Below are 27,272 nucleotides of genomic sequence, written 5' to 3'. Positions count from 1 at the left end.
GTGCAGGTTTCTCTGCTTTAATTCCCATACTGTGGTGTAATAACACAAATCATCCAGCTGAGTGTAGACATTAATAAAGTAATAATAGTTTAGCATCGTTATTCACAGAATACAATGATAGTGTTGGATAAAGCAAGCATAAATAACAGTTAAGTCTTTATTTTATTGTGATCCATTTGTGGAACTGAAGTAACCCCAGATGTTTTGGGGAGTTCCTCCTTTGTTCTCCACCACCTGGATTTGATAGAAGAGCTTCTCCAAAGTGCAGCTCCTTCAGGATGTTGCTAAGACCTCTAATGTCCACAGCCAGACATTTTTTTCCGCATCTTCATCTTCCTGCTTCCTGATCATTAATTCGGTACCTTCCTGAGGTCATTTCACCAAAGCTGTCAACAGACGTGCTGTGGAAACAGCTCCTCCGCCCATGCTGGTGGCCTGAAGGAAACTGGTTCTGCCTTCGTGGTGTCCATGCGTTTGCTTTGTCAACCTAATTGAAATAATGAAACGTCCAGAAACAGATTCAGTTGTGTCGGATAAGAAATGGTGAGCTCAAGACTGGGAACAAACCAGTTGTACTCAAGCTGGTGGTTGTCCTTAAACTCCGGAAAATGTTACAATGGTTAATTTCCTGAATGTCTCATATTGAGAGTGTGTCCCCTCAGGGTCAACAGGAGCTCACGCTGCTGTTTAATGGGTAACTGGGGGGTGTTCTGGGGGGGGGAAATGATTAATAGAAAAGACAGCAAACTTCCCAGTAAGGGTCATTTAGAAGTCTCTGTCACCAAAACATGGAGGTATAGTGGCCATGAAGGCTCAACATGGTCCCTGCTGTGGGGAGCTGAGCCGAGGGACTGCTGGTGTCCAGCAGTGGACTATACAGTGGAATACTGTTTAACACACATATTTATTTAAAGACAAAACCATGATTCTATTTCAAAATATGATTGTTAATAATCAGTAGAATCAACTTGGAATCTTCTCTGTGAACTACAAAAGATAAAATATAGATTCAAATAAAGCTGATTTTCTTCCAGAGGAGAAATATGAGTTCCAAGTCATTGGGTGTCTATTTAAATGTACAAAAATAATATATAATCTAATATATTCATGTATGGTACTGGTCAGAACAAGAACTCCTCCCAGTTATCAGAAACCTTCCCATTATTCCTGTTTGCTGGAGAAATGAGCGAAAACTTCCTCATGAAACCTTTTCAGTAAGTGACATTGAGCATCAGCTCCTTTATTGAGGAAAGTGGCCCGACGAGCTGATCTGCGTCGAGCTGGGAGGAGCCAGTCCGGTATCAGGATGGGCTGAACCTCACCTGTCTTAAAACACACGCTCGTGGTGAGACAGGAGGAATGAGCGGCTCACACTCGTCTGACTGAAGGTTACCATGGCGGCCAAGAGGCGCTTTGCACTTTGTCTCTGCACTTTACTGCTGCTGTCCACAACTCCCTGTCTGAGCAGTGATGCCGCACACAGCACCAGCCCCAATGAGCACGGAAACACATCCAGTTCTGGCTCAGAGACAGGACATGAGACGGGCGGACAAGGTGGACATGAAGCAGAGCCCATCACTACTTTACCAATTGTGAGCTGGAAGTGGGAACATGTTAAGACCCCCTACCTGGTGGCCCTCTGGGTCCTGGTGGGCTGGCTCTGCAAACTGGGTGAGTCCTGACCCGTCTGTCCCCCGTATGTCTATCAACTGTCTGTTCTCTGTCTGACAGTCCCCTGACTGTCTGTTCTACGACTGTATGTCCTCCCTTTGTTTGTCCTCTGATTTCCTGTCCCCTTACTGTCTGTCCACCCAATTGGGTGTCCACCGACTTGCTGACCTCCCACTGTCAGTCCTTTGACTGTCTGTTATTCAGCTGTCTGTCCCCTGACTGGCTGTCCACCAACTGGCTGTCCTCCCTGACTGTCAAATGACAGAAAGTTATAGGACATTCCATCGATTGTCTGTCCTCCCTCGGTCTGTCCACTGACTGCCTGCTCTCCGACTGACTTTCCTCCCTCTGGCTATCCCCTGACTGTCTGTCCCCTGACTGTCTGTCCCCTGACTGTCTGTCCTCTGACTGTCTGTCCCCTGACTGTCTGTCCCCTGACTGTCTGTCCTCTGACTGTCTGTCCCCTGACTGTCTGTCCTCTGACTGTCTGTCCCCTGACTGTCTGTCCCCCGACTGTCTGTCCCCTGACTGTCTGTCCCCTGACTGTCTGTCCTCTGACTGTCTGTCCCCTGACTGTCTGTCCCCTGACTGTCTATCCCCTGACTGTCTGTCCCCTGACTGTCTGTCCCCTGACTGGCTGTCCACTGACTGGCTGTCCCCTGACTGTCTGTCCCCTGACTGGCTGTCCACCAACTTGCTGTCCTCCGACTGTCAGTCCTGCCGCTGTCTGTCCACCAAATATTAGTGATGAGCACCAACCCTGTAAAATTAAGATTTCCAAAAAGTTAGTTAAACTGTCTGTCTGTCTGTCTGTCTGTCTGTCTGTCTGTCTGTTTTTCAATTAAATTGATCTTAACGATTTTGTATGTGTGGGGGGCGTGCATGTGTGCACGTGTGTGTGTGTGTGTGTGCGGGCGTGTGCGGGCGTGTGCGCATGAGTGTGCGTGTGTGTGGATGAGGGGGGTTGTGTGTGAGTGAGTGTGTGTGTGTGTGTGTTTGTGTTTGTGCGTGCGTGTGCGCACACATGTGTGTGCGTGTGTGGGTGAGGGGGGTTGTGTGTGTGCGGGCGTGTGCGCATGTGTGTGCGTGTGTGTGGATGAGGGGGGTTGTGTGTGAGTGAGTGTGTGTGTGTGTGTGTGTGTGTGTGTGTGTGCGTGTGTGTGTGTGTGTGTGTGTAGGCATGTGTGTGTGTGTGGGTGTGTGTGTGTGTGTGTGGGTGTGTTTGTGCACATGGTTCGTAATATAATTTCACCTAATATTTTATATTACAGGGAACTGAAAGCTGATCTGAGTCATTGGATTTATTTATAACCATAAAAACAACAGGATATAACAGGAGTCAGGCGTGAAATCAGTCATGTGTTCATAGAGTTTGAATTCAGTTCAACAATGTTCACACAGCAACTGTTACAATTGTAGTTGTGTCTGTACAGACAGCCAGACGTGGCTATGTGTGTAACTACGTGTGGTTATCAGCATCAGTTCACTTTTTTCTAGTGTCTCATCAAAAACAATCGGTCAGTGAGTGTTACTACCTGATGGGGGCTGTTTTTGAGCCCTCGGGAATCTGGAGCACACCTCCATCAGGTATGACGAGTTCCAGCTGTGACAGAATTCAGCAGGAGGTTCTGGACGCCTGGTTGTAACGGACAGAGACGCTGACTTTACTGCTCTGACCTCTGTCCCAGGAAGTGCTGGTGTCCTTCTGTGGTCACATTAATTCATGTGTACACAACAGACCCCAATGGGATGTGTCCAGGTGTGTGTTTGTGTGTTTGTGTGTATACCTCCAACAACATAAATATGGGACTTCTGTTCTCTGTAAATGACCCTGATAACGAGCAGAAACACAGCCAGGTAACTTTCTCTCTCCGTTACACTCGACTGTGGCTGTTGTGTTGCTGTTAATCTGTGTCCAGCATTTCAATCAATGGCAGCTGTAAGAAGAGTTCAGCTGTAGATATGATGGCCGTCCGGTGGATAAAGGTTATTGAAAGGTTCCTTATTTAGTCCCTTTTTTGTTGGTCAGTTTTTTTTTTAGCCAGTTTAAGGGTCAGATGTTGATTCTGGGTGAGAATTTATAAAGAACTCAGCTTTGTGAGACACTTTTCTGAAGGATTTTCCACCATTTAGTGTCTGCTGCTGATCTACAAAGCTGTCTTTGTCCTTGTGCTCATCAGAGGACAATGGACAACAAACAGAAGCGTCTGTAATCAAAAGCTCATGTTCACGTGTCTCAGGTGTGACCTCACCCTGACGCCTCACAGCAGAATTAGCTTATTTTCTCCTGTGCTTTCTGGATTTGATCCTTGTAGAAGCCCTTGGGATGCTCCTGGTTATCCTGGTGATCCTGGTGATCCTGGTGATCCGTCCTCAGGAAAACCTGCAGACATTTACGAACCAGCTCATTCCTACAGGGTTGAGCCGACAGCAGCGTCTTTACATTTGATCAATTTACTTTTCAGGATTGTCTTGATATTCCAGCATTTCATAATGTTGACCTCACCAAAGCAGATATCATATGAGGCCTCTCTCTACATCTTATTATCTTACTAAATCACCATTAAAATGAAGAAATGTTTCAAAATAAAGGAAATGACCTTTATGTGGTGATGAATGAGGCTATTCTGGTTTGATTAATGGTTCACATCTGGTGAACCTGTTCCCTTAACTGTGAGCAGCAGCAGCGTTGGAGTTCATTAAACGCACGAATTCACGCCCGATTGCAGCTTAATGTTCTCGTAAAAATGATTCACAACAGTCACAAAGCAACTGAAATGTAGGATGACTGGATCAGTTCTGGTCACACATGAATGACAACAAGAACAAAAGAGCCGTCCGTGCACGTATTTCAGGTGTGATTAAGGTTGTCCCATGACCACTTTACTTTGGTAAACGTGTCTATTCTCTTTTCACACATAGACTTTCGTTTTGTTTTTGTATCCAGTGATGTCTGTGTAAATTCTCAGTCATCCAGGTCATTGTATCCAAGGTAGTTTTTCTCTGTCAACTGGACTGGGTTTCTTCTCTTGAAGACGTTTCGCCTTCTATCCAGAAGGGTTCTTCAGTTCTGAAATCGCTGGGGAGAGAGCTTGAAAATATATAGCCCCTGTGGACCATTAGCATGCTAATGATATGGGTGGTCACCTGAGAGTCGTTTCACCTCAACACCTCAACAGAAACTAGGTGAACGACCCGACCAACGACCCTGCTGACGACTCTCAGGTGACCACCCAGATCATTGGCATGCTAATGGTCCACAGGGGCTATATATTTTCAAGCTCTCTCCCCAGCGATTTCAGAACTGAAGAAGCCTTCTGGATAGAAGGCGAAACGTCTTCAAGATAAGAAACCCAGTCCAGTTGACAGAGAAAAACTACCTTGGATGTATCCAGTGATTCCTCTCAGGGAACCAGAGTGTGTTACAGAATTAGTCTGACGGTTCCTGGCTGGAGAATTTTATATCCTGAAGCCACGAAAGAATCCTGAAACTGATTTTCTTCCTTCATCAACTGAATGTAAAACCTAAAGTGTGTTGATGTGACAGAGAAAAGAGTCAGACAGGCAGCAAAGTCAGCTCCTGGATCCTTGGATATCAGCTATGGTGTCCTTTAATCCCCGTGGGACAGTTAAAGATCTACATCCGGCACTAAATCATCTCTGCTCTCAGTTTGTGTGCGAACATTTGTCTCATTTTTAACATCACTGTCAATCATTACAGAACTTGAAAGAAAACATTCCTAAACTCTCCTTGTGAGCTGACCTCTACTCCCTCACACGCACGAGGCTGGAAAATAGAGGAGTTCAGGAAAGCTGAGTGAATATGTGAGTCACAGGAGAGCAGTTAAAAAAGCTGACAAGAGGAGGCTCAGTGCTTCACCTTCTTTATCTGGACCATGCAGCCGTCTCAGCGGGTCTGTCTGAGGTTTCTGCTCTGCCTGGCAGCATCTGTGATGACTGTGAATGCAGATGTGGTCCAGACGAAAGCTTCCAGGTCAAACCTGACTGGTAGTGAAGACTGGACACCAGGAATCCCCATTGTGACCTTTAAGTGGCACCACGTGAAGGGACCTTGTCTAGTGGTGCTGTGGATTCTGGTAGTTGGGGTGTGTAAACTGGGTATGTAATGTTACCATGGTGATAGTCCAGCAGTGCTTTCAGAAGGATGACGAGGAGCCCCTGTCACTGGTTCCTTTTCATCTCCCAAGATTCCTTGGGTCACATAGGAGAGGAAGGTTGAAGGAATGAGTTTTAATGATTTGATGAAGATTCCATCTTTGTATCTCAAAAACCAGTAAAAGTTTGAGGATGACTAAATGTTGAGGAGTTTTGGTGCTGATGTAGATCAGATGAAGAAGTCAAGGAGAAACTCTTCACTTAGTCAGAGTGTGGGTCTGGATTCCAACCTGAACACTAGTCAATATAAAAAGATGGACTTTCATGGAAAATGGCCTCAGCCTGTGAGGAAAAGGTCAGCACGATACCCTCTTCCTTCTATTATTCTGTGACTAAATAACCCTCTCCTGTGGGTTAAAGTGCACAAATATAAAGCAGCAAACCAGACTTGGGTCTAGTTTGAACATGTTTGTCCCACCTGAAGTAGTGCAAGAAGGTTCCATCGGCTATAAATGAGTAATAAGAGTAAACGTCGGTTAATCATACGCTCAGGATAAAAAGCAATATTTTCTCAGTGGAGTGAAAAAGTTGATGATTTGTGAATTTTGCAACAGAGAGATTTCGTTTTATGGTTTAGTTGTGATGGATGTGAGATCCGCTCGTCTATCTGCTCACGTCCATCTTCTCCTCCCTCAGTCATCGAGGCCAACCACCAGGTGACCAACATCATTCCGGAGAGCGCCCTGCTCATATGCTTTGGCTTCATTCTGGGCGGGATAGTTTGGGGTGCAGACATGGTGCAGAGCTTCAAGCTGGACCCAACGGTCTTCTTTTTCTACCTGCTGCCTCAAATCATCCTGGATACTGGCTACTCCATGCCCAACAAGCTCTTCTTCAGCAACCTGGGGGGTATTCTGGTCTATGCTATTATTGGTACCTGCTGGAACGCCGCCAGCCTGGGGTTGTCTCTTTGGGGATGTCATATGGGCGGGGCCATGGGTAAGTCTCCAGAATTCTGAGATACCACGTGTTAATGTTGCTGGTCCTCTAGAGGAGAGTTCATCTGAGACTAACCTCGTTGTTCTCCTGACGTCAGGGGACCTGGACATCGGGCTGCTGCAGTATCTTCTCTTTGGCAGTCTGATTGCCGCGGTGGACCCCGTCGCCGTCATCGCCGTGTTCGAGCAGGTCCACGTCAACGAGGTTCTCTTCATCATGGTGTTCGGGGAGTCGCTGCTGAACGACGGCGTGACAGTGGTTCGTTTTTCAGGCTTCACACAGACTCAATTTGAACAAATACATAATTACTGCTTGGGTTTGTCACAAACCTGGACTTCCTGGACCGCTCAGAACAGCTCAGGAACCAGAATTCATCCCAATCCCAGAAGATTTCTTTGTAGAACATGATTAAATAGTTTCATTCATGTCAGTGTTTTTAACTGGTTTACTTTTTTTAGGTGCTCTTTAATGTGTTTGACGCATTTGTGTCGTTGGGAGGATCCAAAATCAATGCAGTGGAGATCATCAAAGGAATAGGTGAAGCCTGATGTTTGCTGAGGAACATCATTCCTGCAGCAGAGATGCTAACTGTCATTCTCCGCTCTTACAGTTTCCTTCTTCGTGGTGGCATTTGGTGGGTCCCTGCTTGGGTTTATCTTTGGACTCCTGATCTCTCTTCTGACCAGGTTCACCAAAAACATCCAGATCATCGAGCCCGGTTTCGTCTTCGTCTTAGGGTACCTGGCCTACCTGACAGCGGAGATGTTGTCCCTATCCGCCATCCTTTCGTCAGTACACTGAAAGAGAAGCAGCAGATTTCACAACATTAACATGGGTCTGATCAACATTTCTGCATTTGGAATTTCAGGATAGTCTTTTGTGGAATATGCTGTCAGAAGTACATCAACTCAAACATGGACGAGAAGTCCGTCATCACGGTCAAATATGTGATGAAGGTTCTGGCCAACGGCTCGGAAACTATCATATTTGTCTTCCTCGGCATCTCAGCCATTGATAAGGCGATCTGGGTGTGGAACACGGGCTTCATCCTCCTCACTCTCCTCTTCATCTTTATCTACAGAATTATAGGTGAGGCTTCTCCCTCTGCTGGTGCAGGATCTGACCTTCTTTGATCTTCCTGCTCTACACTCTCACTGTGCTTGTGGCTGCGACTCTACAGGTGTCTTCTTCCTCACCTGGATCCTAAACAAGTTCCGGCTGGTACCCTTAGAGTTCATAGACCAGGTGATTATGAGCTACGGTGGGCTGCGAGGGGCCGTCGCTTACGGTCTGGCGACGTTGCTGGATGAGAACAAGATAAAGGAGAAGAATCTCATGATCTGTACAACCCTCATCGTGGTGTACTTCACTGTCATTCTTCAGGTAGCCACCACCGGTCTCCGCTGCTTCACCAGTTTTCATCACCATTCTTGTTCATCTCATCTTCCTTTTGCTTTAACCTTCTCACAGGGAATCACAATGAAACCTCTTGTCACTTGGCTTAAAGTGAGAAGAGCCGCAGCTGGTGATGTCACACTTATGGAAAAGGTGCACAACAAGGTAAAACTCACAATCAAATGGCAGAAATGACCACATCCTTCCTGGGTGGTACTACATGTTCTTCTCCTCTGGTTTAGATGTTTGATCACATACTTGTGGCCATAGAAGATGTATCAGGACAGATAGGACACAACTACATGAGAGACAAGTATGGGAAAACTTACAACCGCTTTAAAATGATTGTTTAGATGAAGATGCAGCTTTTGACTGTTCTCTGTTCAGATGGAAACATTTCGAGGAGAAGTGGATGTCTAAATTGTTGATGAAGCCATCTGCCAGGAAGAACCAGGATCACGTCTTCAGTGTTTTCCACCAACTGAACCTGAAGGACGCAGCCAGTTATGTGGCTGAGGTGAGCTTTGTGTTTTACTACTACATTTAAGACAGCCAAGATAAAGGAGATAAAGGAACTCCTGCGGGGTCCCTGTTGCAGGGAGAACGCCGGGGCTCTCTGGAGTTTTTCCGTAATGAAAATGCAGTCATCAACTTCAAGAAAAAGTTTGGTGAAGAATTTTCTGAAGTGCTGCCCGACATCACAGCTGATGTGTCGAATGAACATGGTCCCACTGGGTGAGTGCTCCCCTTAGTCACATGTACAGACTATGTGTGTGTGTGTGTGTGTGTGTGTGTGTGTGTGCGTGCGGAAACCTAAAGACATGTTCAAAAGAAAGACGTGAAATCCGTTTCAACCACAGCTCTCCTTTTTTTATGCCAGCTTTAGAAGAGATCCCGTCCCATCTGTGTGCCTGGAAATGGATGAGCCGGCCATGAAGGGCACCAGGGAGTCAGAGGACATTAACAGCCACCACCTGCTGCAGCAGCATCTCTATAAGGGCAGGAAACATGTGAGTAGCATCTCTTCTATCAATTACAGACTAATGGACCACTTATGCACTTCTCTACATGCGTAACTCTCATTTTTATTCTTGTTGTCGAGCCTCCACTGCAGCAGCTGTCACTCAAACTCTGTTGTGGTTTACAGCATCGTCACAGGTACAGTCGGGGCCGTCTGGATGTCAACCAGGATGAAAACGAGGTGCAGGAGATCTTCCAGAGGACCATGAGGAGCCGTCTGGAGTCCTTTAAATCGGCAAAGATGGGTGTGGCTCCACCTAAGCACATTACCAAACATCCAAAGAAAGACCAGCCGCAAAAGGTCAGGGGTCAAAGCAACTGCCTATCTGACCATCAGATGTTCTTACCCTGTTATTTACTGAAAAGATCACTTTGATTTCCACAGATGCCAGAGCTGCCAGTGGATAAAAGCAGAAGTTACTACTCTGGTGATGAAGGTTTGTATTTTCACTCTTACAACACTTTTTTCAGTCCAGCTGGGGATTCCTCAAATCAAGTCTTTATGCTTTTTTCTAGATTTTGAGTTCTCAGAGGCTGACAGCGCCTCTGGGAATGACGCTGCAGGCAGTTCTTTCCCCATGTTCCCCTACAGAAGAGGAGGTAGGAACATCCAGCAGCTTCTTCATGGTTCAGATATGATGTAATTTCTTCCATAATAAAAATGTGAATGTGTGCAGTCGGAGTGGAGAACCCGGCCTTCATGCCAGACGTGGACCCCGTAGCGCCGCTGCAGATCCCTCCGTGGTTGGCAGAGGCTGAGCTCAACAGCAGTATAGTGTCTCCTTCAGAACGGGCCCAGGTCAGGCTCCCTTGGACGCCCAGCAACCTGCGCCGCCTCGCTCCTCTTCGCATCAGCACTCGCTCCACTGATTCCTTCATGGAGGCCGATGCTCAGACCGCACCGCAGAGAGGCCGCGACCGGCGGCCACCACCACCCCCGCCTCCCAAAGACAGTGACCACGTGTAGCTTTAGCCCTCCTCTGTCAGACAAGAACATTTCTGTGTCCCATAGACACCAAGGACATCTGTTTTGTTGATGAGCAGAATCTTCAAACTCACAACCTGTTACTTTTGTTATGCTTCACTGAGCAGAGGAGCATTGCAGATCCTGCGTGCACGCCGACGCCTCATTTAGCAGCATGTGCTCAATATTATTGTTACCCTGGATATAATGTAGAAAGCTTTTTATGAATGTAGATATTTATGATGTATATACAGATAATAAAAGAGAATGAAGCTTGGAAGAGTTCGGTGGCATTCTATCTTTATTTCATTCTTATCTTCAACTGTGAAAGGATTCATTTAAGGACAAAACCCTCACAAAATGATAAGAACATCAATTCTGTGTCCAGTTTTGCTTCCACAAAACAACAATGTTACAGAATTCTCAATTATTTAAAATTCTATGACAAAAAGTGCAGATGATAAATGGCTGTTGGTCAGAATCAATTGGTCAACTCTTGGTCAGGTCAATTAAAACTTGACAGTTTATTTCACTAAGATCTTTCACTGAAGATCTTTTTTTAATTTTATTTTTTGTGAGAAAAAGTATTAAAATTACCTATCACACAAGTCGACATGAAAAAGAATTATCAGTCATTTCCAGTGTTAATAAAACAGCTGAGTTAGCATCACACTCTGATATTAACGGATTTTAGTCCTTAAAAAAACCTAACCATGTCTGATTCATTATAAATAATCCATTTCTGAGCTTTCCAGCTGTTTTGTGATGTAGTCCAACAGCACTTTCTCATTTCCAGAGTCCTTCAGGTAAAAATGGGATCCATGAAGCAACCTGATGGTGAAATCTCCTGAAGTGATGCTTTTCCAGGCTGTTGAGTCATTAAATAAACAAGAAGAGACCACGACTCCAGTTAAATGATGCAGAACGTTGTTCTCCTCTTTCTTCTTTAATAATGGTAAATGATGACAGAAACCTCAACTGGCTCCATAGAACCAAAATATTTGTATTTGCTGCCATAATTTGTGACTTTGAAGTTTGGAGTCAGAATTGAGGTCAGGGGGTAAGTTGGGGATGGTTAGATTTGGGGTGGGGATGGGGCTTAGGGGTCCTTACAAAGATAGAAGTACATGAGTGTGTGGGTGTGTTAGAGAGAGAGAGACTCTCGGTATTAACCAGAGGACTAACCTTGTAGGTCATGGGGAACATCATCACTCCCATCAAAACATGTGACTGGGCAGGACAGCAGGGGGCACTCTGGTGGGGGACAGCTGAGGGAAGACAGAAGAAACTGAGCCTCCTCCCTGAGACCATGATGAGAGAGAAGGGAAACACACCTGTAGTTCTCCACCAGGTGCAGGTCAGCCTTCAGGGCTGGCAGGAAGAGCTGCAGGACCTGTGGGTTAGCCAGCAGCTCAGGGGGAGTTCCCCCAACCACAGTCAGCCATTTAAGAAAGTCCTCATCAGATAAGTGGCTCCTCTTTGGGGCACTGAGCCGCATCTCTGACTGCAAAATCAAAAACAACAAAAACCTATTACAGTGTTCATGTTTCAAAAGTCTGTTGTGCATATGTTCATGTGTGGGTGTTTATAGGACTGTATATAGGTGCAAAGAGTATTATATCCATCTATGCATTGATATACATGTTACAGTTGTATGTATTTATTCCTTTTGATACCTTAATAATAAGATGTTGGCAATATATGTTAGAGAATAAAATAATCAACAGGCCACAAGGCAGGATTACAAATGTTTTTCCTTGTTCATGTTGAAAAAGTGATATTTTTCTATTACGGTTTTTTGTGTTCCTCATTTCCTGTCTCACTTTAGCAAATACACTCACATACGGTGCAGAGGCTCCAGACAGGAACAGGTGAACGGGTTCCAGGTTGTGGAGCCTCTTCAGAGCTTCTGCCACAGCCAAACTGGTGAAAGCCCCAAAACTAACATACAGATTTAAAAAGCTGTTTCTGAAGAAGCTTCATCTTTAAAAACCTCATTTGATTTGAAATACAAGTGGATTAACAGAAAGGATTAAGGTATAACAATGTGTGCAATGATTAAAGTGTGGATTACTATTAAACTGGTATCATCCATGGAAATGGACTCCAGGGGAAAATGAAATGTAATGAAAATGATGTTTACACTTTTTATTATAACAACCAGGACTTTCTGCATGTTCTACCTGTGGCCAAAAAGAGCAAATGGCTTCTCTTTCAGCACTGGCAGCAATGTGCCAATAAGTTCATCCACGATCTGCTGCATACTGTGAAAGAATGGCTCTTTGGCTCGGCTCTCTCTGCCTGGAAGTGTGACAGCCAACACTGGAAGAAACAGGAAATGGTGAAATAAATCTCCTGTACTTCATAGATGCTTCAGGCTGTACCTGTCAGGTGCACATGCACTGCTGTGGAGCATCTTTCAGGTGTTACCTTCGGTGGAGCAGCTGAGGACATTTCCCCAGCGTGCGTAGTGTATAGAGCCTCCACCTGCCCAGGGGAAACAAATCAACCTGTTCACAGCATCTGGCCTCTTCTTAAAACAAGTGATCACCTTTTCCATCTAAGATCAAATATCAAAGTCAATCAAAGCTGATTAACTTTTCCCCACCCCAATGTTAAAAAACAAGCAAAAATGCTGTTGCTTCAACAAAATCTATTTAACCTTAAAGCAAATATGTTGAGTCCCCTATGAGTTTAATGTGTAAAACGACGATCTGTTGCTGTCAGTCCATTTATTTCTCCTGTCTCATTGTACTTCCCACTTCCTCTTCTTCGTTAGTAAACTGACTGGACAGGGCGGGAGAAGATTTACACTACCGCCACCCTCAGGTCATCTACAGACACTGCAGGGCCGAAAGAAAAGTAGCTTTTTAGTTTAGCATGTCATGTGTAACAATTTGTTAATAAAATCCTACTACCTGTCCTTTTAGATTTAGTCAAGAACCTATATTTAAACAAAATACAACAAAAAAAAAAATCTATTTTAGACATTTTTCAATCCCCTGCTGATAATTAGGGTGGACCCAGATATAACAACAGATTATGAAACAATTATTCAAGTCAAAACTGAAATCATGAACACACAGTAAGCGATTTTCTTTACCAAGCCTGAGAGCTTTAGTTAGAAGTGACTTTTTGCATTGACTGGCAGGCATTATTTTGGGTTAATGTCACTTTTCAAATGATATTGCAAATGTTCAGATTAGACAGAAGAGCAAAATCTGTCATTGGGGATGTTTGGGAGAGATCTGACTGGTAGTCATACCCTTTCTGTGGGAAATAACCCTTCATGCCCAGCAAGCCATTAACATTTAGCAAAAAAGAGACAGACAAAACCCTCTGGGCAGCCCGTAATTGTAGCAGCTATGAGTGGAACCTCTAGTATAGTACAGTACAGTACAATCTTTTTTGCAAATTTCTCACAAACTAAGGACAAAGGCTCCACGATACTATTGCTTAATGAGTATAATGCTAGAGATGGACAACGGACACACATCTTAATCATAAGTCATGCATAAAACTGACGCCAACAGTTGAGGGACAGTTTTCAGGAAGTGACGTTGTTTTCGACAGTTGGTACATCCTGACAGGTCTCCCTCAGTGACGCGCATGGTCTGTCAAGGTACACGGCGTTGAGTAGCGGAATACCGGAAGTTATTACAACTGTCAAAATAAAGTAATTGCGGTGTCGCTGCGGCTGCCGGCAGTCTGAACAGAGAATCGCGGACATGCATCGCTTCTCTTGTCGCCAGCTTGACATCTGTGGAGGCTGAGAGCAGATTTCACACCGGCTCTGGCCGATACCGAGGAGGGCACCGAACAGCACACATTTATCTTATAAACAACACCAAACTGTCTCATCCACCGGCTGGGACGACGAACTCAAGCACTGACGGGGTAAATCTGCCGATATATCGGCCTCATGTGTCGAGTTGACAGTTGGTAGTTTCCCTGGCTAAAGCTAACTAACGCAGTTAGCCGCTAACGAGAGTCGGTGAAATGTAACCAACTTCAGAGCCAAAGTCCCTCAAACACCCCCGTATTCACTAAATCACCCCCAGGTCACGCTTTATCAGCCGCTCCTGTCTGAAGTCCTGCATGCAGCGGGGCGACTACAACCAACTTTGAGCTGTCATTTGCGGTAGATTGTCCGGGGGAAAGACTTCCAACCGAAAGGGAAGCCCAAGCGGCCCGGTTCCACATCAGCGATCCCACTGAGGGCTCGAAGAGCCGCGACGCCCGCTGGACTTGAAGGTTCAACCGAGCCAAGTTGTCACTGGGAGCCGGGTCATCCGGACAGAGACCCCATGAATGGAAATCGGAACAACAGGTGGGTGATCGGTCACCCCGGTAACCGGGTTTTCAGGAGCAAACTGATCTGAAACACCGACTTTGTCACACCGCGGTTAAATTCTCTTTTATATCTAACACACGCACACTGGGGGACGCTGCTCACTTTTGTAGCTATATCCGTGTGCGTCCATCTCAAAACCAGTTTACCGGCTTTCTGGTTTGACCACGTCATTGTTGTCGGCTGTCAGTGGCAGGTGTTGACCCTGTCAGATGTGTCTGAGGTGTGTGTGTGTGTGTGTGTGTGTGTGTGAATGACACTGACCCCTGACCCTGACAGATGTATTGAGGACATGAATCTGTGTTCCTGTGGTCAAATGTTGATCCTATGATAAGAAACAAGGGAAATAAGTGACACCACTCCATGTGCACAGCTTTTCTTCCTGGTGTTGGCATGCCTTTGTTGCCATATAAAGGTTGTAGCAACGCAGACATCGTCACCATGGGAACGACACAGGGGACAGAGCGGCCTGCAAACGCACCGCACTAAAGATGGCTGCTGAGAAAAAATTCAGGGACAAACATCAACTATTGGAGTTGATGACATTGTGAACTTATTTTTTAACGGCTTCACCTCTGAAGAGAGTTTGAGAGGTTCATGTATCGAGCAGCCTGTCTGTCTGTCTGCCTGTCTGTCTGCCTGTTTTCCTGTCTGTCTGCCTGTCAGAGCTTGTTAGCAGGATCCCATTTATACATTTTAATCTCTCTAATTTTAGCTAGGAATTCCATCAGTGAATTACTTATAAATATTAAAGGTGTTGGTTTGAGAACTCATCAGTAGTAAAGAGTGTTGGAGCTGTTGACTGTCAGTCGGTACAGTAGCAAACACAGTGCTGATCATTTTATCATTAATTAAATCATCGGTTTTACATTGTAGATGTGATTTAAAGCGGCTTCGTTTGTGCTGATCTTATTCTTAATTTCTGCGTTTATCGTGTTCATGTTTTTTCTGGTGTTGCTGTAGGAGGAGCCCAAGCCCTTTTTACGTTGCCACGGCGACCTGGCTATGGCACTATCGGGAAACCCATCAAGCTCCTTGCCAACTGCTTCCAGGTGGAAATCCCAAAGATTGATGTCTATCTTTATGAGGTGGACATTAAACCTGATAGATGTCCCCGCCGAGTCAACAGGTAGGACCAAGACTGAGCTGGGAGACTGAACTGGGAGACTGAGCTGGGAGACTGAACTGGGAGACTGAGCTGGTTTAGTCCGAGTGTGAAGAGCTCAACTTGTCGTGTGTCACCTGACCGACATTTCGTCTAACTTTCATTCAGGGAGGTGGTGGACTCCATGGTCCAGCATTTCAAGGTGACTATTTTTGGGGACTGTCTTCCAGTCTATGATGGTAAGAGGAGCCTGTACACGGTTAAAGCGCTGCCCGTGGCCTCTGGGGGGGTAAGTCTCGCAGAAACCTGGGCAATTGTGTGTGGTAGCCTCCTGTCTGTCCTCCCGGGCTTCTGTAGGTTTGGCTCACCCCTGTCTGGCTCCTCAGGTTGATTTGGATGTGACGCTGCCTGGCGACGGTGGGAAGGACCGTCCATTTAAAGTCACCATCAAGTTTGTGTCACTGGTCAGCTGGCACATGCTTCATGAAGTCCTGACTGGACATGCTGCTTCTGAGCCTGTAGACCTGGAGAAACCCGTTAGCACCAACCCGGTTCACGCGGTGGACGTCGTCCTTCGTCACTTACCTTCCATGAAGTGAGTGGTTGACCTTGCTGTTCTAAAGGCTGAGCGATCAGAGCAGTTTGTGTGATCGGTACATGCTCAAGGGTACTCCAACAGTGCTCTGAGGGTGTCCCGACACCCCCACAGACCGAGCTACCGCTGGACCAACACATAAGATTGAATCTGATAAAGTCTTTAACAGTGAGCTGTAATAAAGGAGGTGAACTGTGGCCATCAGGTACACCCCAGTGGGACGATCGTTCTTTTCTTCCCCTGAGGGCTACGACCACCCTCTCGGCGGAGGCAGAGAAGTTTGGTTTGGCTTCCATCAGTCTGTTCGACCAGCCATGTGGAAAATGATGCTGAACATCGACGGTGAGATAAAGCGGGGCTCAAATGTCCAAACGTGCCACACGCGGCTGCTTCTGTGGTGGCTTGAGCACCTCCTTCCTCCCCACAGTGTCAGCCACAGCGTTTTATAAGGCCCAGCCTGTGATCCAGTTCATGTGTGAAATCCTGGACATTCACAACATTGACGAGCAACCACGCCCCCTCGCCGACTCCCACAGGGTCAAGTTTACCAAAGAGATCAAAGGTAGGTGGCGAGGAAGGTGTGCATGGCTGCTGTGTGTACCCGACCTGCTCTGACCGCATCAGCATCCTCTGCACCACTTTGGCAGGTCTGAAGGTGGAAGTGACGCACTGTGGAACCATGCGCAGGAAGTACAGAGTCTGCAACGTCACCCGACGCCCTGCCAGCCTCCAGACGTACGCCTGTACATCACAGTCCAGCCGAGGCCCAGCCGCTCGCGCTAACAACGTCCCTTTTATGACAAATGTCCAGGTTTCCGCTGCAGCTGGAGAGCGGTCAGACTGTTGAACGCACGGTGGCGCAGTACTTCAGAGAGAAGTACAACCTGCAGCTAAAGTACCCCCATCTGCCCTGTCTGCAGGTGGGCCAGGAGCAGAAGCACACCTACCTGCCCCTGGAGGTAAACCCGTCTTTGTCTGACTCCACCTTGGAGAATAAGTCCCCGTAATTCCTTCAACAGATTTCATGTAACAACAGCGTTTAAATTCTGCTGCAGTTTTCAGGATGCATCTAAAATGATGCTGGCTCTTGATAACCAACTTCCACAATCATCCAGCATCAGAGCTGCTTTAAATACCAACTTATCTAGATCTGAATAGAGAAGTAGATGGTTCTTAAATGTGGCTGATTCCTGGACCTGTTGCTTCAGGTGTGCAACGTCGTGGCTGGACAGCGCTGCATCAAAAAGCTGACAGACAACCAGACGTCCACCATGATCAAGGCCACGGCTCGCTCTGCCCCCGACAGGCAGGAGGAGATCAGCAGGCTGGTGGGCATCACGGCTGCTTTTCTGCTCTTTGGGGCAAACCTCCACTCATAATCTGCCCCATTTTTTGCAGGTGAGAAGCGCAAATTACGAGGCCGACCCGTTTGTTCAGGAGTTTCAGTTCCGTGTCCGTGATGAGATGGCGCAGGTGACGGGCCGCGTCCTGCCGGCCCCCATGCTGCAGTATGGCGGCAGGGCGAGCTCTGAGCAGTTTATGGTACCTTCCCTTTTATCATACCTACACATTTGCATGTGTGTGTTTGTTCGTGTGTGTGTTTGCATGTGTGTTTTTATGGTTTTATTAAAAAATGAGAACGTCCACTATTGTTAATTTGTCAATTGTCAATGCACCAGAGTAACTGCTGATTTACCTGTTGTCCCGCAGTGCTGTCACACACACACACACACACACACACACACACAGTGTTGTTCCTGGTGCAGACCTCTCTCTCGTGTCAGTATCGAGTTGCCTGTATTATTGGCGTTTCTCAGACGGTTTTGTTGATTGAAGTTAAATGTGTTTAAGTTGGAATTCTGAGTCAGGGGCCCGAGTGTCACCTGCAGCAGATAAACCGTGCCTGTTGTTCCAGAACCGCACCGTGGCCACACCAAGCCACGGCGTTTGGGACATGAGGGGGAAGCAGTTTCACACCGGCGTGGAGATCAAGATGTGGGCCATCGCCTGCTTCGCCACGCAGAGGCAGTGCCGGGAGGAGATCCTCAAGTGAGTCTTGCTGCTCATCGTTCAGGTTCAGACGGAACCTGAGCTGCAGCTAAATCATCTTGAATCATCTGACCCAGTTGTCATAGTGACGGCTTTACAGTGACAATGGTGTCATTAATGTTCCTCATGCAGGAGTTTCACTGACCAGCTTCGAAAGATCTCCAAGGACGCCGGGATGCCGATCCAGGGTCAGCCATGTTTCTGTAAATACGCCCAGGGAGCCGACAGCGTGGAGCCCATGTTCAGACACCTGAAGAACACGTACGGCGGCCTGCAGCTCATCATCGTCATCCTGCCTGGAAAGACCCCAGTTTATGGTACAACCAGTGGGAAAACCACAACGAAGGGACACATGAATTATAGAGGAAAGTCCCCAGAATGCAGTTGTGATGTGTTCTGTGACCCACAGCGGAGGTGAAGAGGGTGGGCGACACCCTGCTGGGCATGGCCACGCAGTGTGTGCAGGTGAAGAATGTGGTGAAGACGTCTCCTCAGACCCTGTCCAACCTCTGCCTCAAGATCAACGTCAAACTGGGAGGAATCAACAACATTCTGGTTCCACACCAACGGTACTACTAGCACACAGGCTGGCTCACAGCCGCCAGCGCTGATCCGGCGGCACGTCACCTTTGAACCTGTGTGTCTGTGTGTGAGAGTGTGGCTCACAGCCTGCCTCTTTATGACTGTCTCCCCTTCACAGGCCCTCGGTGTTCCAGCAGCCTGTCATCTTCCTGGGGGCTGATGTCACTCACCCTCCAGCAGGGGATGGCAAGAAGCCCTCCATCGCAGCGGTGAGATCTCAGGGTTTCCTGTCTGTCTTTCTGTCTGTCCACCTGTCTGTTTATGTAAGGACACTAGAAAACATGTCGAAGCAACATTTGTTGTTTCTTGTAGAACCTTTTTTCCTCAACCCAAACATAAAACGCATCATTAAACTCAAGGAAGGCTACATTTTTAGTCTGTCTGGGTTGTTGTCTGTAACATAGTGTGGTGTAAATATGAACAATAACCTTCCTTAGCTGATCAGAGAGCTGTGTGTGTGTGTGTGTGTGTGTGTGTGTGTGTGTGTGTGTGTGTGTGTGTGTGTGTAGGTGGTGGGCAGCATGGATGCTCACCCCAGCAGGTACTGCGCCACAGTCCGAGTCCAGAGGCCACGGCAGGAGGTGATCCAGGATTTGGCCTCGATGGTGCGAGAACTTCTGATCCAGTTCTACAAATCGACCCGCTACAAGCCGACCAGGATCATCTTCTACAGGGACGGTGTGTCGGAAGGACAGTTCAGACAGGTACAGACAGCAGTTGCAGAAGAGTGAAGTCGTTGTTACAGAAGCAGGTTAGGAGCCGTGTGTGTGTGTGTGTGTGTGTGTAGGTGCTCTACTACGAGCTGCTGGCCATCAGGGAGGCCTGCATCAGTCTGGAGAAGGATTACCAGCCCGGGATTACTTACATTGTTGTGCAGAAACGCCATCACACACGGCTCTTTTGTGCAGATCGCAACGAGCGGGTGAGTCAGACAAAGAGCCTCAGTGTGCTCTCAGTACTCACACACTCCTGTACCAACCTGATCAGGTGACTGAAGTCTTCCACACCCAGAGTCTGGACGGTTCAACGAGATGACCTTCATATGTTTTTGCTCTCAGGTGGGTCGAAGTGGAAACATCCCTGCGGGCACCACTGTGGACACAGACATCACCCACCCCTACGAGTTTGACTTTTACCTCTGCAGTCATGCTGGCATCCAGGTGAGCTTCAGGCTGGCGGAGCCACGCCCCTTTCTGCTGCTATTGCTTCACCTGCTCTTTCCTCCCCAGGGGACCAGCCGACCTTCCCACTATCACGTCCTGTGGGACGACAACTGCTTCACCAGTGATGAGTTCCAGCTCCTCACCTACCAGCTGTGCCACACCTACGTGCGCTGCACGCGCTCCGTCTCCATCCCTGCACCGGCGTACTACGCCCACTTGGTGGCGTTCCGCGCTCGTTACCACCTGGTTGATAAAGAGCACGACAGGTGGGGGAAACTGGAGCGTTCCTGTCTGTTTGTTTTCAGTGACATAACCTCAGTAGCAGCTGTAACATACAGGTTTCTATGTGTGTGCAACATATGGCAACGTGCACATGAAGCGTACGCATTGTTTGTGGGAGGAAATTTGCTCCCATATGGATCCTGTCAGCACTCCTGCCAGTCATTACTGTAGGCTGTTAAAAAGGTGACATAGTCCATATAGAACAGGAGCATTAAGGCCCTTTAGCAGACGGCTAATATGAGCTGTGCACGCCAGGCGTGTGCACGTTCACAACCATCAATAAGGAAGTCATTTTTCCACCTTTCCCTGATTTCTTTTGGTCTGAGATCATGAGACCTGCATGCTAACGGATGTGTGGCTTACTTCCTGTCTCTGCAGTGCTGAGGGCAGCCATGTCTCAGGGCAGAGTAACGGCAGGGACCCCCAGGCTCTGGCCAAGGCTGTGCAGATCCACCATGACACCCTGAGGACCATGTACTTCGCCTAAATGTACTGGCCTCCTTCTCTCCAGTAGGTCCAGTATATGATGAGAGCCAGAGCCAGTCTGTGTGGCCACACAGAGGATCCCCCCTCCCCCCCACACACACACACACATATACACACACACACACACACACACACACTGCTGCACATGTGACCACTGGGCCTGGATGGAGACCAGTGTCTCTTTGCTCTCAGCTGTGATCAGGCTTGATCTGACAGCAGCTCAGCAGGTTCCTTCATGAAGCAGAACCACTCAGGTCCAGGTGGCTCTGTGGCCTTCTGATGAGCCCCATGTTGTGATTCTTTGCTTTTAGCTGGTCTGGACATTGGTGCTGTGTGTAGTGTTCCTGTCAGCGCTCCGCTGACCGGTCGTCGACGGCAGGTCGCCTCCCTGGTCCCTTCTGTCTCCTTAACTGTGATGTCATGAAGCATCACCGCAGAGACACCGACTGACCTCTGACCTCTGCTGGGTCAGGTGACTGTAGACTTCAGCTTGGTACAAAGTCTTTTATCCAACCATTTGGTGTGTTTTATCCTTGCTATTTATGATTTTTTTTAAAGGTATATTGACACTTTGGAGCAATAGAGTTGGTGTCGTCTGACAAACGTCTCACAACAGGAACTGGCCAGTGTTGTCGTCATCAACTCCTCCAGTGCAATAAGGTCTTGGCGCCATGACAGTGGCGGGCGTGGGCGCTGCGGCGGGCGTGGCGTTTATGGTTCTGCGAATGTACAGTATTGCTGACAGGACAGTTGTCTGTGTCGTGTTAACTCAAAGTGCCTGATTGTTGGTGAACGGACGGGTCGACCGAGGTCTTTAAGTGGTTCCAGGGTTTGTGTGACGCTCATGTGGCCGATAGTTCTAATCACTAATTGGTTCTTGCAGTAAAAGCCTCTGTTCTCCACCAGCCAAACGCTGAGGCAGCTTTAGCCCATCGGCCGGTTCTACTCATCACATGAGCCATAAAGTGAAGCAGCAGATGATGTCCGACGGTCGCTGACACGAGAGGGACCTTAACGGGGTCATATTTCAGCTTGAGGTCACGTAGCTCCTCCTCTCTCATCTGATCCATGCATTTCTCATACCTCCTCCCACTGATGCGATTCCAATCAGATCATTGATGAGAATTCTCTGATCTGTTCAATGTCCAGCAAGAGTGCAGAGGAAGCCCTCATGTTAATCACATGGACCAAACCACCGGGGGAGCGGGGAGTGGGGGGGGACGCCATCTTGAGGGGGCTCTGATGACACTGCTGAGTGAAACAAGCCAGGCTGCTACGGAGAGCACACTATTTAATAATTTATCTTCTATTTAATACAGAGATTAAGTGTGTTTTACTGCACTTGAAGGGACATTTGCAGTTTTCAGTCCCGTAGTCCCCGCGTGCGTGCGTGCGTGCACGGAGCTCATAAGGGTCACACATTACCAGCATCTCACTGAACTTAAGGAGGATTCTTGTGTGCACGTGTGACGTGAGCGCTCTCGGTCTCCAGCCTTAACCCCCCCCACTGATGAAATGAGCGGGGTGGCGCCTGTGGGCCGTCCTACAGCGCCGCCGCAGTAGCTGCCTTTGTTCCCCCCAGTCAAGCTTGTGAAAATGATGTGGTCAGACTTATTTACGCGCAGAGCTGTGGTTCTAAACTCACCATCACAGGTGCATGATGTGATCGTGGGCCGAGCTGGCAGGTCGGGGGGCCCGTCGGCCCCCCTGGTCTGACCTCCGGACTGTCGTCACCATCTCAGAAGCTCTCCAGAGGTTTCAGAGACATTTCTGCTTTTTATTCCTTCTGCATATTTACAGGAGGCGGCGTGAGCGAGGAGTCCGTTAGACTGTGCCTTTCCCGATGGTGCTGAGTAAAAGAGTAAATCAAAGACATCTTAAGTTGTAGAAGGGCCCGCCAGGCCCCGGACGTATGGATGTACTGATACCTGACGTACTGTAGGGCCGGATGGTGGGGATGTGCTCGTTCGTGTTTACCTCTGATTTATGCCAAGAACACAAAAATATGCAGAACTGATGAGTGAGGAGCCAACCGGACCAAAAGGCCTGTGGAGATCACTTCAGCAGACGGGTTCTCCAAAGCACAACGACATTTGTGAAGACTGAAACAGACGGACGCCGTCGCCGTTACGTAGCATCGGTCTCTCTGCCACAACTAACCTCTAACCCGGACGGCAATAACGAACCTTCTGCTTCGGCTCTTTTATCAGCTGGGACGTTTTCATGTTTACACGTTTGGGACCGTTGAGTCCGGCGGTTCCTCCGCGAGTGCCCGTCCCCCACGTTAGGGGAGTCCCCACAATGATACAAGAATCTGTTTGGCTGCATCACGAAAACACGGTTGTTTTACAGCATCGATACGCTTATTATTATGGATTATTATTATTATTACTATATGATTATATTGTTGCTGATTGTTCAACAGTTTTTTTTCACAGTAAAACTACATCAAGGCTTTTTTATTTTAGTCTCTCGTCTGGTCTTGGTCCTGAGTTTAGTCTTTTTATTTGGTTGTCATATTAAAATTTTTGGGAATAAATACTGTGATGAATCAGACCTGTTTGTATTTGATGTTTGGTCATAAAAGGTGAGAATGGAAACATTGACAGCTGCAAAGGACCGAGGTGTTTGAACTGTGAAATAATTAATTTAGTGCAGTGACATCAACAGGCGTGTCACATGATCAGGGTCATTAAGCAATACAGGAAGACGGGCTTTAATTCGGTCACCCGGGGGGAGAAACTGACTTTGGGACAAAACAATTGATATTTTCTGACCTCTGCTGTAACTGTCAGAGTTTAAACCTGCAGATTCCTCCACAAATATGAAAAGAAATGGGTGTCTGATAAAAGTTCACGTTAGTGAAGCTGAAGGTGCAGAGCTCAGCATCAGGAACAGGAACAGGCCTGGACAGCAGGTTCGATTCTAAATTACAGGTTTGTTCTGATGATCAATGAGGTCTGAGCTTCAAGAAGGAGGAAGGCGGAAACTTCAAAGAGCAAGTTTCATGTTTCAGGATCAGAAACCAGATTAGGATGATTCAGTTCTGATAAACAAATCAATAACAATGTAAGGCTGAGCCTGTCTGTCTGTTTGTCTGTCTGCATGTCTGTTTATCTGTCTGTCTGTTTGTCTGCATGTCTGTTTATCTGTTTGTCTGCATGTCTGTTTATCTGTTTGTCTGCATGTCTGTTTATCTGTTTGTCTGCTTATTACTGACAGAAAGTGTTCAGGGGGCAGTTATCAGTCACTTCCTGTCCCCTCTCATTGTGTTGTGTAACCCTTTGTTCCTGACTCATATCAGCACCGTGTGCTGACATCATTTCCTGTGTACACTAACATCCTTAGTTTTTAATAGCTTCATCCCCAAGTCCAATAAAACACTTGTCTGATTAAACAGGAAGAATTTGTGTGTGTGTGTGTGTGTGTGTGTGTGTGTGTGTGTGTGTGTGTGTGTGTGTGTGTGTGAGTGTGTGAGTGTGTGTGTGTGTGTAGTTCAGCAGCAGCTACACCTTCTGAAGTGAACATACTTGTGATCTGCACAGATGTGAAACATTGTTTTGAATGAAAAAGTTTTGTTTCACACAAAATTGAAAATTAAGCTTTTTAATATGTTTATTCTGCTTTTAAAAGAGGAGGGATGGAGGGATGGATGGTCTTGTTTCTGTCTTCTGATGCAAATGAAACATCCAGGATGATCCAAGTACTGAAGGCCACAGCAGTTGACCATTGATTGATTGATTGATTGATTGATTACCCACTGACTGATGCTCTGTGATGAGAGCTGAAGGTTGGAAGCTGAATTCTTAATGTTAATTCTTAGCTGAATGTTCTGTGAGAAACCAACCACCAACAACCCAAGTGAATCCGATCTTCAGATCATGTCTGACGTCATTAGATCACCAAATAATTGTAAACTAGGACATTCTGAGGAGAGCAGCTCTTTGTCCATCATGAAGTCAGCAAGAAGGTGTCCTGCACAAAGAGGACTCGTCAGTTTTCCTCCTCCTGATAATGTTGAGCCTTCGAGGGTCTCTCAGGAGGACAGTGAGGAGCGTCTCCACACCTCAGGATGTGCAGCTTGGCCATGATGCTCCTGAAACAGTGGCTCAACATGCTTCTGACAGCTGCTGACGTGAAGTAGAAAATGAGCGGATCCAGGCAGGCGTTGAAGGTGCTCGACATCAGCGCCACGTTCCTCCATTCCTCGCTCTCCTGCCGGACGTACCCAACCACGTGGGATGCGTTGTAAGGTCCGAAGCAGACGATGAACGCCACCAGGGTTCCGAGCGCCAGGCCGATGGCGCGTAGCCGCCGCCGCCTGCTGATGTTTGGGAGACGAGACAGTATGAAGATGAAGTTGACATAGCAGAAGCAGCAGATCAAGAAGGGGACGCAGAAGAGGACGACGAAGAGCTCCAGACGCACCCGCACCAGGATGCTGAGCTCGTTCTCTGAGAACTCCAGGTAGCAGGTGGACGGAGGCGTGGCGGAGCTGTTGGTCCACTGAGCGTAGGGCATGATGTAGACGATGCTGAGGTTCAGACAGGAAACCACCCAGAACATCACGCTGGCCAACACGGCGTAGCGAGGCCTGCGGCACAAGGAGTACCTGAGGGGAAAGGCCACGCCCAGATAGCGCTCCACGCTGACGGCCGTGAGGAACAGCGTGCTGTTGTAGATGGTCACGTAGAACAGGAAGCCAGTGAAAGGACACAAGGCGTACGGCAGCAACCACGCCATGTCGTCTAACGCCTCCTTCATTTTAAAGGGCAGGAAGGCCAAGAAGATCAGGTCGGAGATGGTGAGGTTGAGGAGGAGGACGTCTATCGGCGTTGCCTTGCGGCGGACCTTTCGACAGAAGGCGCAGAACGCCAAGACGTTGGCGGGGACCCCCATCAGGAAGGTGAGGATGTAGACGGCGAGCAACAGGCGACTGTAGAGCATGGCGGTCGATCACAGCAGGAGACAACTGCAAGAGACACCGAAACAAAGGTCAGCAGCTCCATCCCCACCGAGCTGGACAACATGGTTCCTTTACTGAGAACAGAGTTCTTCACACAGCTACATGAATGAGCTGACAGCTGCTGTAATAACACAGGTAATAACAGCTGAAACGTCTCCACAACTCGGGAGGAAGAGAGGAAGCCTGCAGATCTGAGTTGACAGGACCAGAACCAGAGGAAACACTGATTGAGCTGACCTGTGTGAAGCGTCAGAAGGCAGCTGCTCCATCACCGTGATGCCGCTGCGGCGCTGCATGGTTCTCCTCCTGGAGCAGAATGTTTGAGTACAGCAGCTCCGGTTCCTCAACACCCTCCCAGGAAATTTAATAAGCCTCTGCGCTCAATCTCTGTTCTCATCTTTGACCAAACATCATCTCATGGCAACCAGTTAGAAGCTCACTAACATGCGCATGTGTGTATGTGTGTGTGTGGTTCGGGTGCTTGTTTTTCCACTCTGTCCACCAGGGGGCGACGTTTTCCTCCATAATGGTGATTAAAGTAATCAATCAATTGAAAGAATACAGAAAGCTGTAAATGTTGCAGATAATGAATCAGACTACATCTGTGGGAAGTAGAACTGGTCCTACATCTGGTTCTGGAAACCATCTTATTTACTTGTCAACCTGGTTCTCTTTACTGTCCCTGGTGAATCAAATAAAGCAGAATGACTCCAGCGTCTGCGGAGCTTCAGCCCTAAATGGCTGAAGAGAAGAAAGGTGTGACAGCAGCCATGTGTTACCTGTCTGAAAGCTGCGGGCCGGCTGATGTGGCTCCGGGTGTCACATGGTCCAGTCTGCTGCTTGTGGACTGGCTCGGCTCCACTGCATCACCAGTCCTCCCAGTGGCACCAGTGGCATCGTTCTGCAGCATGTCAACCAACTCACCCCTGACTGATCTGTGACAGCTTCATAAAGACCAGTCAGGTGGTCAAATGCGCACGTCCAGAGCAACCACACACATCCTTGAACTTCTATCTTTGTGAGGACATAAATCGGTACACATCTCTCTACCCTGACCCTGAACAATGAACCCTCTGACCCTGACCCCTGACCTAAACACAGTTCTAACCTCAACCTGTAAACCAAGTCTTAACCCTCAAACAGGCCTTGAAAGTTTTGACGACCAGCCAAAATGTCCACACACACACACACACACACACACACACACACACACACACACACACTCCTGGTGTGAAGGTGTTGTTACAGCTGCTAATTAAGAAAACCCAACCAGAACCTTTTATCCGTTGTGTGTATTAGTGTGTTGCTGAACGTTCCTACATGTATCGATTTTTTTGAAGTGATCCAGTCATACTTGCGTGGTTTTAAATGTCTGACACTGATTATTTTATGACTGAATGCTCCTGTTAGTGTTTGTGGTCGAGTCAGGTGTGTTCATCATTTTTTATTTGGTCACCGAGTTATAATATGAATATTCTGAGTTATTAACATTCTCACACATCGATCAACGTATGGCCCAATATAATAC

At 47.5% G+C, this 27,272-nt stretch overlaps 4 protein-coding genes across 9 annotated transcripts; 2 read left to right on the top strand and 2 right to left on the bottom strand.

Annotated features, from left to right (window-relative positions):
• The first annotated feature begins 1,329 nt into the window (after window positions 1-1,329).
• Window positions 1,330-10,445, top strand: slc9a3.1 (solute carrier family 9 member A3, tandem duplicate 1). 2 transcript variants are annotated; one of them, XM_011609332.2, is made up of 16 exons: window positions 1,330-1,671; window positions 6,484-6,786; window positions 6,884-7,044; window positions 7,245-7,323; window positions 7,397-7,574; window positions 7,655-7,875; window positions 7,967-8,169; window positions 8,257-8,346; window positions 8,424-8,494; window positions 8,569-8,698; window positions 8,780-8,916; window positions 9,062-9,191; window positions 9,329-9,502; window positions 9,587-9,638; window positions 9,718-9,801; window positions 9,879-10,445. In XM_011609332.2, exons 1-16 carry the CDS (start codon window positions 1,395-1,397, stop codon window positions 10,166-10,168), a joined length of 2,580 nt encoding a protein of 859 aa, XP_011607634.1. In that variant the 5' UTR covers window positions 1,330-1,394; the 3' UTR covers window positions 10,169-10,445. The 2 variants fall into 2 exon arrangements, with proteins under 2 accessions (XP_011607634.1, XP_029700775.1); XM_029844915.1 differs by lacking the exon at window positions 1,330-1,671 and adding an exon at window positions 5,553-5,790.
• Window positions 10,446-10,789: 344 nt separating this feature from the next.
• olah (oleoyl-ACP hydrolase) lies at window positions 10,790-13,465 on the bottom strand. Of its 2 annotated transcripts, none has more exons than XM_011609333.2 (7): window positions 12,828-13,465; window positions 12,550-12,725; window positions 12,349-12,487; window positions 12,007-12,106; window positions 11,500-11,669; window positions 11,351-11,433; window positions 10,790-11,033 (listed from the first exon to the last, which is right to left on the bottom strand). In XM_011609333.2, the coding sequence occupies exons 2-7, from the start codon at window positions 12,617-12,619 to the stop codon at window positions 10,891-10,893; spliced, it is 705 nt and encodes a 234-aa protein (XP_011607635.2). In that variant the 5' UTR covers window positions 12,620-12,725; window positions 12,828-13,465; the 3' UTR covers window positions 10,790-10,890. The 2 variants fall into 2 exon arrangements, with proteins under 2 accessions (XP_011607635.2, XP_003969244.2); XM_003969195.3 differs by having other exon boundaries at window positions 12,596-12,725; window positions 12,828-13,155.
• A 431-nt stretch (window positions 13,466-13,896) lies between these two features.
• On the top strand, window positions 13,897-23,334 carry ago3b (argonaute RISC catalytic component 3b). 3 transcript variants are annotated; one of them, XR_003890221.1, is made up of 21 exons: window positions 13,897-14,062; window positions 14,311-14,495; window positions 15,480-15,645; window positions 15,790-15,910; window positions 16,008-16,216; window positions 16,422-16,558; window positions 16,644-16,778; window positions 16,864-16,951; window positions 17,028-17,175; window positions 17,425-17,544; window positions 17,615-17,758; window positions 18,132-18,265; window positions 18,398-18,582; window positions 18,675-18,834; window positions 18,966-19,056; window positions 19,357-19,551; window positions 19,635-19,769; window positions 19,906-20,007; window positions 20,077-20,276; window positions 20,671-21,250; window positions 21,337-23,334. XR_003890221.1 is itself a non-coding variant. In XM_003969194.3 (20 exons), exons 2-20 carry the CDS (start codon window positions 14,477-14,479, stop codon window positions 20,777-20,779), a joined length of 2,598 nt encoding a protein of 865 aa, XP_003969243.2. In that variant the 5' UTR covers window positions 13,897-14,062; window positions 14,311-14,476; the 3' UTR covers window positions 20,780-23,334. The 3 variants fall into 3 exon arrangements, 2 of the variants coding, with proteins under 2 accessions (XP_003969243.2, XP_011607636.2); XM_003969194.3 differs by having other exon boundaries at window positions 20,671-23,334; XM_011609334.2 differs by having other exon boundaries at window positions 14,227-14,495; window positions 20,671-23,334.
• Window positions 23,335-24,410: 1,076 nt separating this feature from the next.
• On the bottom strand, window positions 24,411-26,194 carry LOC101071367 (free fatty acid receptor 3-like). 2 transcript variants are annotated; one of them, XM_029845215.1, is made up of 3 exons: window positions 25,982-26,194; window positions 25,207-25,750; window positions 24,411-25,102 (listed from the first exon to the last, which is right to left on the bottom strand). In XM_029845215.1, exons 2-3 carry the CDS (start codon window positions 25,723-25,725, stop codon window positions 24,815-24,817), a joined length of 807 nt encoding a protein of 268 aa, XP_029701075.1. In that variant the 5' UTR covers window positions 25,726-25,750; window positions 25,982-26,194; the 3' UTR covers window positions 24,411-24,814. The 2 variants fall into 2 exon arrangements, with proteins under 2 accessions (XP_029701075.1, XP_003969282.1); XM_003969233.2 differs by having other exon boundaries at window positions 24,411-25,750.
• Window positions 26,195-27,272: the final 1,078 nt, after the last annotated feature.

Source organism: Takifugu rubripes, chromosome 12, assembly GCF_901000725.2.
Source record: "Takifugu rubripes chromosome 12, fTakRub1.2, whole genome shotgun sequence".
NCBI lineage: Eukaryota > Metazoa > Chordata > Actinopteri > Tetraodontiformes > Tetraodontidae > Takifugu > Takifugu rubripes.
Note: the sequence above shows the minus strand (reverse complement) of the source record. Positions and strands in the feature narration are given on the sequence as shown.